The 14,144-nt window shown below is 50.7% G+C and overlaps 1 protein-coding gene across 1 annotated transcript in view; it reads right to left on the minus strand.

Moving 5' to 3' along the window:
- STK35 (serine/threonine kinase 35) overlaps positions 1 to 14,144 on the minus strand; it is a 38,845-nt gene that overhangs the window by 14,517 nt on the left and 10,184 nt on the right. The window contains exon 3 of the mRNA XM_029917925.1: positions 13,990 to 14,144. Within this exon, the coding sequence (XP_029773785.1) occupies positions 14,026 to 14,144 (119 nt within the window). The 3' untranslated portion in view covers positions 13,990 to 14,025. The remainder of the gene's footprint in view (positions 1 to 13,989) is intronic.

Consider the following 14,144-nt stretch of genomic DNA (forward strand, 5'->3'; position numbering starts at 1 on the left):
CACTGTGCTGACCTGACCAGCTCATCGGCCAAAAATAATACAGCCCTGTACACAACCACCACCTCCTTTTTTCCAAGGTCAAGGTCACCCTCCTTAGGCTGACATTCAAGGCTCTTGGCAACTTCGTGCTATTTCGCTCTCCCAGTTCACCACTGTGCAAACCACCCCAGAGATTCACTCTTGTTCTCATGCCGTGTCCCTTGCTTAGAACACCCCTGTGGGCCCTCCTTTCTCCGAGGGCTATCTTAAGTCACAGGCCCTACGTGTTGCCATTACTCACTTCTTCAGCCAAAAACCAGTGCTACCTCTGCTGAGCTCCCGGGGCACTGAGCACCAGGCCACTACAGACTTGCTAATGTGACCTGTCTTCAGAAAAGGAAAAGAGCAGGAGCGCCAGGGCTCTAGCCCTGGAGGTGGCACCTGCTAGCCATGTGGTCAGTGGGGCACGTCACTTACGGTCTGTGGATTGGAAAGGACGTCATACCCAAGATGCACATGGGGTTTGAACAAGACAATATAACACAGTGGGTGAGAGGATGAAGCCTGGCAAACGGGCGTGTGTTTTAAGAAACAGGGAGAGAGGGAGAGGGAGGGAGGGAGGGGGAGAGGGAGGGGGAGAGGGAGGGGGAGGGGGAGGGGGAGAGAGAGAGAGAGAGAGAGAGAGAGAGAGAGCGAGCGAGCGAGAGCGAGCGAGCATGCCCCTACCTCTTGCCCTCACGGCTTACAGTGACAGTCTCCAGGCTGCACCAGGCCTGTTCCTACACAGAAAAAAATATAGCAAATGCATGGCCACCAGCCAGCTGCAAACGCTCTTGGGAAACACGTGTAAAGGAGTGAAGAAACAGACCCATTCTCCTGGCTCCAGGGAGGAAGATGTGGTGAGCAGGCAGCGCCAACTTCTAACCCGTGCCCTATGCGTATTTGAGACCAAGGTGTCTGGGGACAGCTGAAGGACTGGCTTTGAAGCCCCTTTCCACGTGTCAAGTTCGGGCCATGGGGCCACCCCGCAGCTCTCAGCCCTTGCACGAATATGCCCGAAGAAAACTGAGAGCGGAGGACTCCCCTTTCTTCTCCCCCGTATTCCTGCCCTTAGCTCAAAATAGAAAGTTGTTCCCAATTTACAAATTAAAGTAGCTCTCAAAATCAATTTTATAGCCAGCAATTATGGTCCTGATGTTATGTAACCACTGGAAAAAAAAAAAAACCTAAAAAAACCCAGAAAGAGCGAGATGCCTGCCAGCCGCCTGCCCACATGACAGGACGCTGCACAGGTTTTCAGCTGTGAAGAGCAGAAGTAAATACAAAAAACAACAACAAAACGCGATGTTCTTGGGAGGTAATTATAGCAGAGCGTGTGTGCAAATCAAGGCGGAGAAGAGCCAGACGCATCAGTCACCTAATGAGAAGCTGCTTACAAAAGGAAGACTAGAGCACAGGAAGGCACCGTAATCAAATGAGGGCTGTGAAGGCAGCCCTGGGTCTCAGCGGGGGGACTCCCAAGGCTCATCAAGGTCTCCTATGTTGAGCCCCCAAATTTGGGATCCAACAGCACCTCCAAAGACTCAGAGAATCACAATTTACTGATGACCTATCTAGAGGAGAGAGGATGGGTTTACGGCCAGTCAGGATATGTCTGTGTATTTTCCGCCCCCCAAAGCCCCTCTCCTCCCATAGGGTTCATGGTCTCGTACATGGCTCTGCCCCCAGCCCCTTCCTTCGCCTCCCTCACTTGGTCCAGCAGCAAGCCTCCGGCGATCTCCAAGTGCGCCTCAAATTCACTCTTCCCTGTCCCATGCACCATCCACCCTAACCTGGGAAACTGGACTTACTAGCTAGCCACCGTGTGTGCCTCCCCCCTCCACTCCCAGTCTGGGCTTGTCCTCTCTCACCCCGGCCGCAGGGCCACTGTGCTCCTGTAAACATGGAAACTGATGGTTAAAGCTGTTCAGGGACTTACCACCACCTCCAGAACCTCAAGTACAGGCTCCTGTCCCTGCCCGGCCATCTCCCGCCTACTGGTTCACTGCCCTTCTTTGCAGACACCTCACTCCTCAGGTCTCAGCTTCAATGTCACCTCCTCTAACAAGACTTTCTCAGACCACTTCGGACAGGTCCCCTATGTTCTATCTCCTCTATGCATACCTGCTTGAAATTATAGCTCTAGTTTTCCCTTAGGACCTCTCAAACCAAGGTCGGACTGCCTGGAGGTCAGGGCCAGGTCTGAGCTTTCCTCGATGGAGTACAAGCACCTACCAGTGCCTGCAACATACACAGGCTATGAAAAATTTAATGGGGGCGCCTGGGTGGCTCAGCTGGTTGAGCATCCAACTTTTGACTTTGGCTCAAGTCATGATCTCCCAGTTCATGAGACTGAGCCCTGCGTCAGGCTCTGCGCTGACAATGTGGACCTGCTAGGGATTCTCTCTCTCTCTCTCTCTCTCTCTCTCTCAAAATAAACTTAAAAAAATTAAAGGGTCCCTCCGGGGTGTGTGTTTTCTTTTTATTGGTAGGATAGATGGGAAGCACACAAACCCACACACATACAGCGAGACTGCTTCTAGCTGTTACCAGTGTGGCCAAGAATTAGTATGGAAAGACAACAGAACCTACAGGTATGGAGTGTCTAATGCATACCTAGCATTCCCAGACTACTCTAATTTTCCATTTAATCCACATGAAAACCCTATGGGGGATGTGCTAGCAAGCCATTTTATAAATGACGACTCCAAGGCTCAGAGAGATAGCTGAGGTTTAGCCGGACCGAGGTCAGGAATTATCTTCATCTCCGTGGCCCGAGCTGGGCTCCATTAATGTCTGGGGATGAACAAGTGAAGGTTTTGAGTCAGGATTCAAAACCACATCTAAGACGGCACTTAGACATTGAAGCCCTGATTGTGCATCCTGTTGTCTCTCCATTCCCGTGGTCCAGCTGCCTCTCAAAGTCCCTGCCTTTCTGGAAGGGTGATCTTCTGTCCCACCACGGAGCCCTCACAGGGCACCATATTCCCCTGGCGGTGCTCACTGGGGATCATCCCAAGATGCTCGCTGTTATTACGGCTCAGCAGTCTCCTCTCCCAGGGCCACAGAAGCCCACGGAGAAGCTCAACTACTCCCCGTCTCCTCCAGGAGCAGGTGGCTGCAGGACCTCCCCTCATCCTAAAGATACGTGCACAGAGGGAGAAATGGAGGATGAATAAGGAGTCTCAAGTCTTGGAAACTCTTCCACAGTGGAGCCCACAAATGTGCCCGGGCTGAGGGAGCCAGGAGGGAGGGGCCAACAGTGGTCCTCCAGCTGCCCTGGGTTTCTGGCCGAGGAAACCACGGCCCCCGGAGAAGGGACCTACCTGAAGTCTCGATGCCAGGTAATTCTGGAAGGCAGAGATGGGATCGCGACCTGGTGGGGCCTCTCTTCCTATGTCTTAAGCCTAAATCTAAGCTTTTTCAGGGCCAAAAGTTAAGAGGCAACGATCCTGCCAGTCTCAGGACCACGCTCACGCCGTATGTGTCGGGGCTTGGGAGCCAGTGAGAAGTTGTGGGGAGGAGTGTGGCAAGGGCTTGTCAGCATCTTCAAGTTCACAGGATAGAATCTTGATCTACTAAGTAGGAGGCTTCCTACCCCTGGCATCCTCAGTCCCTGCCACTGATAAAATGGAACTCCCATCTGGGGCTGCCTACAGCACCGCCAGCTTACACCCCACTCGAGGACAGTCGAAAGAGCAGGGAAGACAGCAGAGTTCCAGGACAGCCACCCCACTGCCACAGGGCTTCCACCACTGGGCTGGAGTGAGGTGCTCTGCAATGGTCCTCATGCTCCACCTGTTTGGTGCCCCCACCCTGAGCATCTTGGGGGGGGGGTGGAATGTCTGGATCACATCAGTGGTGATATCTGGATTTCAGTTCAGGCAACGGGCCTCACCTCCCAAACAATTTTTTCTAGAAGGTAAGAGTCACCCTGTTGTTTGTCTGGGGTGTGGGATCCTCACCCTCATTGCTCCTGCCCCACGCACACCAAGGGTTCCTTCCAAACATTCGTCAAATCCAAGTATGCAATCTGGTTACTAACAACAAATGAGTCTTCACTTGTGACTTCCAGTTCTCCTTCTGCCTGTACAAGGCTGGGTTGGGCTGCTCGGGCCCCTGTGCTCTGCCAAGATCTGACGGCACCGTACTTGAGCCCATGCCTCAGACGTGCCCTAGATCAGAGCCTTCTGGAAGGACATGTCTGAGACGTGTCTGAAAGCAGCAGGAAGGAAAACAACCAAGAAGGTGCTGTCCAAGAGATTTCAGGGTTTCCGGTCTCCAAAAGGATGGACGTAAATGCAGAACACGTCCACCAGGTCACATCATCTCTGTGACTTTCCACTGGGGCAGCCGGCCGATACTAAAACCCGACACCATATACCAGAGCTGACCTGCTTTCCATCGCCGCTACCTACCATGCCCTGGAATGACCAACAGCCGAGGCTCCCACTCGGGAGATTCCCTGCCCAGGTGCCCTCCAGCTCCCGTTTGCAGCCTAGAAAAAAGCATTTTCATCTTCCTCACTGTGCCCTGTGGTGTGCCTGGGTGCCTCTAATCCATTCCTCCCGAGTCCCCAGACATCATTTTCTTTTACAAAGAAACAAAACAGAAACCTGACCTGTGTATGATGCGGGCTGAGTTATAGCTTTCCCCTGGCACCTCTAACTGAAAGTGAAATTCCTTTAAAGTTGGGAAATTCATTGCAGTGTTTTATGGTATTGATTTATTTTAAACTTGGCTGGCAGTTTTAAAGGCCTGCCATGCCTCTGAATCCTAGAAGTGCTGAAGGAGGTCTCCATTTCCTTTGATTCTGTAATGCCACAGAGGACTCGCTAGTGGAAATGAAAGGAAGGGCTGGATACTGCAGGCTGCTGCCCTAGTTTATCGAGGCAGCACCCTGGGTGCAGAACGCATCTCTGGCTGGGATTTCACTACTAGAACAGCACCCTCTTCTCCTTGTCAGCTGGGTCCTGTGCCCAACGAAGCCTCAGTGGAGCTAAGATGAGTTTCTGGCAAGCCCTGAGGCTGGGACCTACTCACTTATCCCCTGGTTTACAAGATGCCTCTGAACCTACCTTCAAGAACTAACCCAAGGTACCACCTCCTCCGGGAAGCTCTCCCTCCACTCTCTCCAGGCTTCCTGTAGCTCTCCTGAGCCACCACTAGGTATCCATGTCTTACCTGCACTGTCACACAGGTGAACACTGGAGTCTACGATCTCCACCACCACTGGACAATGCCTGCCGTGTCTCAGGAGGGCATGTTTGCTCACCAAATGTGACAAGACCCCAGATTCTGTCAACATAGGGTTGTGGCCAGCCACATCCACGATAGGCGCCAAATGATGACATCCCCTGCTTTAGTCAAGGTTTAATAAACGAACTGGAAGTTTCGTCAGGGAGGAACCCAGCAACTACTGCCATTTTGCGTTGGGTCCTCAGCCTCAACTGCCCGGGCTATGTTCACGCTCACTTGGAACGGGCTTCCACCAGGATACCTGGCAGACGGAATGGAGGCACTGGGCTGCCTTTGGGTCACGACAGAGCCCTTTCCTCATACTAGGCACCAGAGATTGTTCCAGAACTCCCTCAGCACAAGCGCTTGCCTGGCAGCCACGAAGTATAACAAACTTCCCAGCTTTTGGGTAATTTTGACTTTTGCCTGCTCATGTGGCTTCTGCCCACTGCTCCCCAACCCCTTGGTGGTACGGGTGCCCCCCCCTCCCAGCCTCGCCTGCCCTGCCCTGCCCATGTTGGAGGTCACAGGGGTGTGACCCAGGGACCCACATATAGATGGGGTCGCTTAAAGGAGCGGACAGCGGCCAAAATTGGCTGTCAGACTGAGCGCTGCCCACAGGCAGCACTGGGCATGGATGCCTTAGGGGCCACCTGTCTGGTGCTGCTTGGAGGGGGAATCCATCATCTGCCTGAAAACGCAAACCCCTCGAAGAGCTACTTTTAAAGAGGCTGCAAAGGAAAAAAAAGTGATTCTCCACTTCCTCATCTGCAGAAGGCCAGCCAGCCCAGGAACGCAGGTGCTATATGCTGATTATATCTGGAGTGCCCACTATGAAAAAGATGCAGAAAGGATTTCATTCAGAAAAGAGAAAGGACAAAGCCTCTGCTCAACCTAAGTCAGGGGCCCCTCTCCCCTCAAAGTGGTGTTGAGAGCCAGGAGCTACGGTCATTGGTAGAAGTGCCTGTGTCCCCGAGTGGAGAGGCTGGGGGGCTGGTGAGGAAATGGGACTTGGAAGGACCCCAACCATCAGGCAGCCCTGCTTACAGCTGGACGATTACAAAAGTGATTTTGCTTTATTCTGCCCCAAGGGATGGCATCTGGGCTCAGGAGGAGCAGAGGATGCCAGGGAGGAGTAGAATGTGAGCAACAACAGCCCTGGGGCAGGCCTGTCCCCTCCTGGAGGCTTTGATGTCCTGCGGAGCTTCAAGGGACAGATTATCCCTGGGGGCCACCAGCCTCATTACATAATCCACAACTCAGCTCAGCGCCCTCCCGTTGATACAGCTGGAGCTGGAGCAGGAGCAGGGACGGTGACAGCAGAGGCAGAAGCCGGTTCCCCCCACCCTCCAAGGAACTGTCTGGTCTCAAACACTAGGCTTCATGACCTGAGGAGCCCCCAGAAAGCATGAATAGACAGACCAGACCACTCCCCACAACCTGCCTGTATGCCGGTACCCAGCACTGCCAGGTCTTCCCTGTAAAGGCTGAGCTCTAATTTCCTGGGCAAAGCAGCAAACCTTCTAGATCTTTGCTCCCAACCCCTGCACCCTTATGCAGTCCTGTGGAGTGGGTAAGGCGAGGCGCAGAGACTTCCGGGACTCAAGAAGGGCTCAAGACTACAGATCCGCTTGGATCAAAGGATTGATAATCACTTGCTAAATCTATTCCCCTTCCAATGAGTGCTCAATTTTAAATAAAACCCCTACTCCTTAAGGATCAAGATCATCGACTTAGGGCAAGAATGGCATTTCCCTCCTCCCATCCTCTCTTTGGAAAGTTCATGGTTCCACCAGAGACTAAGTGGGATGAGCCTCTGGGGTGGGGGAATCAAATGGACTCCGGTCCCCTCAGCAGCCAAGGCTTCATGGACAAGGTGTCCTTGCCTACCCCTCTTGGGGCCACCTAGCTGTTCACCAGCATGCTGTACTTTTTTGGAGAAGAAACTAGCTCCCAACTAGAAACCTACTAGGTGCTATTTGAGCATGCCCACATTACTCATCTCGGCCTCCACTTGGCACTCAACTGTTTGCTCAACACAACTACAGAGACCCATGATTTCAGGGCACCTGGGTGGCTCAGTAGGTTAAGCATCCCACCTCAGCTCAGGTCCTGATCTTGCCATTCTCAAGTTGAAGCCCCGTGTCAGGCTCTATACTGACAGCTGGGAGCCTGGAGCCTGTTTCAGATTCTGTGTCTCCCTCCCTCTCTGCCCCTCCCCGACTTACACTAGGTCTCTCTCAAAAATTAACATTAAAAGAAAGAAAAAAAAATGCAAAGACCCATGATTTCCCTAGGTGAGTCAATGAGGCAATACCCCATACTGGCTGATGCTAGGGACTTAGACCTGCGTTCAAGTCTAGACTCTGCCCCTTATCAGCTGTGACCTTTGGGAAGTTGTGAAAATAAACGAAATAATGGTCAAAACTTACTGGGCCCTGGGGATGCCCAGAGACTCTCTTCATCTTTGGCACTGTCGCCCTCCCTCAAAACCTAACCCCTTAACCCCCCACAGGTACAAGGTGAGGCTGCAGGTGGGGGGGTCCCACATCCCAGAAGCTTGGTTCCATGTGCCCCCCTCCCACAGGGCCCGCAGTCCTGTGAGTGAAGGGCACATCTTACGTGCTCCTAGATTCACAGCTGACGCAGGAAGTCACACTCAACCGAGTGGGGACCCGAATACCTATTTGTCCCAGGTTCCCAATTTCTCACTGGAAACCTGTTTTTTAATTTGCCCTCCAGAGATTGTTTTAAAAATTCTGTTTAAAACGAACCATATTAAGAATTTCTCCCCCCACTTTTTAGTTTCCAGTATCACTTTGGATTAACTTGACACATCTAACGTGACACAATTTGGGTGTAATTCTGCCAAAAGCCAAGAAATGATAGGTTCCCACAGCTAACGAACATGCTGGTGTCTGTTAGATGATCTGAGAAAGGCTGTGAACCCACAGAAGACCAGTAGGGGCCTCACCGGAAGGTTGGGGACCTCCCTCTCAAATCTCATAAAACAAGAAAAATCTGAAGCCCAGGTGAAGGGGTCAACTCGGGTCATCTAGCATGTGAGCCCAGAGCCCCGTCTTCAGACCTCAGGCCAAGGATAAATAATCCTTTATTACTTCAACAATAAATTAAGGCAGATTTTCTTCTCTGATGTGAGGCAGCTACCAAGATCACATATAGGTCACGGCAACATCTCATTTCCTTCAGCAAGCCTGAGCCATCGGCTCCAAGTTAGTGTCCTTTAAGGGCCCTGGCTTCCTTCGGCCCTAGTAACCGAGGCTTGTATAGGAGACGGCAAACTTGGCCATGAATGCAGATTCCCTCATCTTACTGCACCCTCCCTGGTAACATGGGCGGTGGCAGGCCGATCTGCCTGGTGTACCCGCTCTGGGTACGGTCTGGGGCTGGCTGGGAGGAAATATTAGGAATCATGAAACAGCTTTAAAAAAGGAAAAATAAGGGAGAGATAGGGCCCACCATTGAGTAGTCTTTAAAAATAGAGAAGTTTTCTGGAACAAGCAATTGGACAGCCTGGAGTCCAGCTTTGTTTAAAAAAAAAAAAAAAAAAAAAAAAAAAAAAAAGGCAATCTGGTAATCCTCTGAGGCCAGGCTACTAAAGACCTCAGTCTTCAGAGAGGAATGGATGACAATACTTCTGTCTGGAGCCCAAGTGTGTAGCTAAAATTTAGCATTTCGTTTACAGTTTATACAGGGCATTTGCATAGCCTCTTGTGATTCCCACAACCTTAACAAGAAATTATCTACCTCGTTTTAGAGACAATAAAACCTCAATGAGATAAATAGGACCAACCCCCATTTAGGGGAAGATAAAATCCAGAGAGGTAAAACAATTTGCCTGAGGTCACACAGCCAGCCAGTTTGGTCCGGGATAGTCCTCCAGGCAACGCTCTTTTCAGAGGAGCCCTGTGTTGCAGACCCAAGTGCAGACCCAAGTGCAGACCCAAGTGCAGACCCAAGTGCAGACGTTCACTGCTGCAGAGAACGGAGGCCGGGGGCCCTGATTTGAACATTACCGAAATCTACAGAAGCGGTTCTCCAGCATGGGGGTGCCGGGGACAAGAGGGTTACCTACATGTGGCTGGAGTTTCAGCCACAACAGGTGTAATGGGAAAGCTGGCAAGGAATAAGGACACACAAGTCCCGTGCCGTCATTTGGGACCCTGAATGATTCCTTCTTTCTAGGTCTCCAGCTGCCACCTACGTCTCAGTTCCCCTCCAAACACACACTCCTCAGAAGAGTCATCTACACCACCTGCTCTTCAAAGGCTAGTCTGGAATGAGGGAAATAATATAATATCATGATTTTCATGCTAACACCGAGACACATCTGCCTTTTTACTTTCCTCCTCTGACATGTACAGTGGAGTTTTCCAAGGTTACATGATGAGGGACGTGGCACCAGGTTCACGTAAGGAGCAGACAGGACAACCCACCAGCAGAATATTCAGGCAAATGGTAAAAAGATTTGCAAGAATGCTCACTAGAGGCAGTTTTGTAGACTCACTAAGTTTTTGGTTTTGGAAATATTTTTCAAAAATGATACTTATGTTACAGTGGAACTAATTTTTATTCATTTAAAAGAACATTTAAAACATTTCTTGTTTTAATTAATTCTTCCAGGATCCATAGACAGAACCCAAAACAGGACCCCTTTAGAGCCCTCAATTTCAGGAGTAGAACCGAGCTTTCAAACCACAAACTTGAACTCTTCTCTCAAGGTCTCCAACTCCTCTCATTTCCTCTCAAACCCACCCTGGTTAGGGGTTTCTCCCCCATTAGGTGCATCAAACTGCCTGCAAGTGCCAAGGTCTTCCTAATCCCTGAAGCCAAAGGTCAGTCCTCCTTGGTCCTCCTCTCCCTCAACCCAATAGCACAAGGACCATGGCTGATTCCTTCCTTCTCCTGAGGTCTCATCTTCATCTGGTTTCCAGCTCTCCTCTCTGGCTCCTTTTCTTCTCCCCAACCTCACTATGGGATGGCCCAGAGCTCGGTCCCTCTTGGAACTCTCTCTGCCCACTCTAGGGCCTTGGCACTCTCTAAATTTGTTGTCTCTAGCCCAGATCTTACCCCTGAACTCCAGCCTCCCCTAGCTACCTGTTCCACCTCTGTGCCTGGATTCTACTTTGGCCTTCCAAACTTTCCTTCACATGACAGCAAAGCCTAACTTTCTCCAGCCAATCGTGTTCCTCTCAGTGCCCCTCCCATCTCATTTGGTGGCCACCCGTCCTTCCAAAGGCTTCTCTCATAACATTCAGTCCAGCAGGAAATTGCTGGCAGACTTCAAAACTCACCCCAAATCAATCTCCCCTCCCTGGCTCCACTGTTCAAGGCCACCAATCTCTCTGACACCTGGGCTGCTACAGTAGCCTCCTGTCTTATCCACTATCCTTTTAGGATGGCAGCCACAATGATCCTATCAGAAGATCCGACACACCCAGGACTTTTGACCTTACCCAGGCACAAAGCCCCAAATCCTAACAATGGTCTACGCCTGGCCTACCCTAGCTGACTCCTAGTTATCTTTCCTGCTTCTTTTCTTCCACTCCCCTCCCTGCTCTATCCAGCCTTTGAGCCTTTATACTGGCTGCTCTCCGTCTGGGATGCTTTATTTTTTCCCCAGAAATCCTCATGACTCACTCCCTCAACTCCTTCTAACCTTTACTCAAATGTCATGGTCTCAAGAGACCCACCCTGATCTCTTCCATTTAAAAGTACACCTCTACCCTCCCCCTCCCAGTATTCTGATCTCCCTTGTCCTGCTCTAAGGCCCCCGGAGTTCTGAGTACTTTCGAACATTTTGTAAGTCCATCTTCCCCACAGAACGTTAAGTCCCACAAGCTGCCAAGAATGCCTATGTTATCTACAAATGTATCTTTTGTGCCTCCGAGTCCCTGGGCAGTAGTTTCCCAAGAAGCATGCTGAATATGTGGAATTAGCATCTCCATCCATAAAACTTAATAGTTGGCGGGGGAAGGGCGCTGGATGATAGTTCATTCCAACTCAAGTCTCTGATTCCTTAACTGGACCAATGATAAAGCTCTTGTCTACCACAACTGATTCTCGAAGCTTTTAGCAACACAAACTAGAGTCAGCTCCTGCTCACACACACCCGGGCCCAGGCCCAGAGTTCTAAGTGCAACACTGGGACAGGCCAGGACATGACCAAAAAGGCACCAACTGACCAACTAATGTCCTCACTTAGCAGTCAGAGCCTGGGACACTCTGCGGGGCTATGTGCCCTGTCTTATCTTAGGTCAAGGTCATCTGTTTCTCCTCCCTAAAGGAATCACCCCTCTATGAGCTAGAATTTTGCCCTCCAAAACAGCACAAATCCCAACTGTGGTTGTCCAAATGGAGCCCTGATCTCAATTCGTTGTGACAACCCCACAATTCTAACCCACATTCAGGTCTCTCTTCCGATGACAACCTTCATCCTACCCCAGGGCACACTTAAATTCTAAGGAGACTTTTGAAAAGCAGAAGGGAGGAGATGGAAATGAGAAGTGACGGCATGAAATACAACTCATACATGGTCTCACCAACCCTTTTGGGCTCTAACAGGGCACCATCCCCAGCTGCGCTTTAGGGAACACTCTTTCTCGGTGGGCAATGGGACAAAGTGGCCTTGCATCTGGAAAGTGCTCAGTGGTTGTGGAAAGGGAGAATTAACCTGGTGACTCAATCCAGAAGTTCCCGGAGAACAGGGCTCAACTCCGTATTCACCGACAGCAACTAGCATGCTGAGGGTGATGAAGGGAAAGGGAGGGACTAAGAAGCCACCAGAGTGACCGATGGCTCTGTGCCCAATGTGACTCCTGGGATTAGCACCACCCCTCTTCGCCTCATCTCAAGGACTCAGCACATTTAAGAGTAGCTTATTTCCAGCCTGCCCTAGTAAGAAAAAAAGGTGGGAGGGAGGAAGATACACCTACACTTAAATTAGGACAGTGGATAAATCCGTCCGCCTGGCATATTTGGTAATCCACGTCCTTTTCCCTCCTTCCCACAAAAACTAGGCTGAACGACGTGAACGTAATTCACATCTGACCAATCCACCAGCCAACACTGTGCCTACTGCCAGGAATCCCCCCAAATCTGTGGGCGAATTCCTTCTACTTGCAGATCCAGCCGGCTCCTGCAGACCTCCTCCTGCCCTAATCCAGGCACTCCCCCATCCTCAGGGGTACTCAATTTCAGGTTCAACAATATCCCTCATGGTGGGAATAAACTAGTGGGTCTGTCTGGTCTCCTAGGCTCCAGTTCAGCTCAACTTGCATATGCCGGAGTTCTGAACGCTGTACCACTCTGCTCCACAGGCGGTGCCCAGATGCCTACTAAGTCAAGGTCAAATTCCAGGGTCCCCGATTCCCCCTGGTTTCTGATCTTATTTCCCTTGCTCACACCTCAGACTCTGGTCCAAGTGAACCACCACTGCCGGTGCTGGTACACACTTTGGGGTTTTCCACCTCAGCTCCTTCTGCTCTCCTGGCAGGTCACGGTCTCTACCACAGGTCTGCTTTCTTCACTACCCCAAACCAGTGGAGGCACTCAAAGGTGCTAGGCAGCCTCTGGCTTCAGGTCCTCTGTGGAGACCATATAGTCCTTTTACCTGGAATGCTCCCTGGACCCCCAATTCCAAGTCCCCTAAAAGGCTCATTTCTCTTAATACCATTTGTCCTTTGTGGTAAAGCAACTATGATTAATTAAGTACTGATCAGTTTCTCTCCCCAGGTAAGCTGCAGAATTCACGAGGATCGGGCCAGTTTGGGCCAGTCTCTGAATTTGCTGACCACTGCTACCCCAGGGCCCAGCACAGCACCTGACAAATGAAAGCCCGAATCAATTCTCTTAAATGGGCCAAGACTTCGGTATAAGAAAGTTCACCTGCACTTCATTTACGGTATCTAAGATGGAGAAAACCCATCACATATCTAAAGTAGGCAAAAGGTGGGGCGCCTGGGTGGCTCAGTCGGTAGAGCAGTGTCCGACTTCGGCTCAGGTCATAGCTCACAGTTCGGTAGTTCGAGCCTGGTGTCAGGCTCTCTGCTGACAGCTCGGAGCCTGGAGCCTGCTGCGGATTCTGTGTCTCCCTCTCTGTCTGTCCCTCCCCTGCTTGTGCTCTTTCAAAAATAAGGAAACACTAAAAAAATAATAATAATAATAAAGTAGGCTAAAGGTTACATTACAGCATATGCAATGGAATGCCAACGATCGAAAACCGTACTTTCCAAGCATCACATGGGGAAATGCTCAGATTAGTGTTGAAAGGGCAGGACACAAAACTGTGCCTAAATATAGCACAGGCTAAACTGCAGAATCGCATGTGTGCACAGGAGGGATACAATGGCGGAGGAAGGAGCGTGTATTCCTTGAAAAAAGAAAAAAACTATCTGTACCTCTTTTGCACATTTTCTCCAGTAAACGTTTATTAAGAGAGGAGGAAAAGCAGGTCTAAAAAACTCAAGACTCGGATCAAACACAACTTCCACTCAGAAAACTCTGCTAGACCTTCCAGCTCTCTTGCTCCATCCCACAGATCTCCTGGAGACCTGTGGGGGGAAGCGTCGAGGGGAGGAAAGGGGGTGGGTCTCTGATCATGGTCTTGAACACTACAATCTCCCCCCAACGCCACGGGGGTTCCCCCAAGGGCCCGGGACGAAGAATCCAGTCCAGGGAGTGCGCATGCAGAAGGGAAAAGAGTACACTCACCTAGTTAAAAACACTCAAGATGCTTTGCCCTGAATTTTAAGCAGCACATGTGACCTGGTCCATTCTGGTTTCAAGTTCAAAGGCATCAGGCCGGTCCTGTGGGTTAGCAGCTAACATATCTTTCAAGAGCTGCTTGATCCCCTCAGACATGGAAG

Source organism: Suricata suricatta, chromosome 12, assembly GCF_006229205.1.
Source record: "Suricata suricatta isolate VVHF042 chromosome 12, meerkat_22Aug2017_6uvM2_HiC, whole genome shotgun sequence".
NCBI lineage: Eukaryota > Metazoa > Chordata > Mammalia > Carnivora > Herpestidae > Suricata > Suricata suricatta.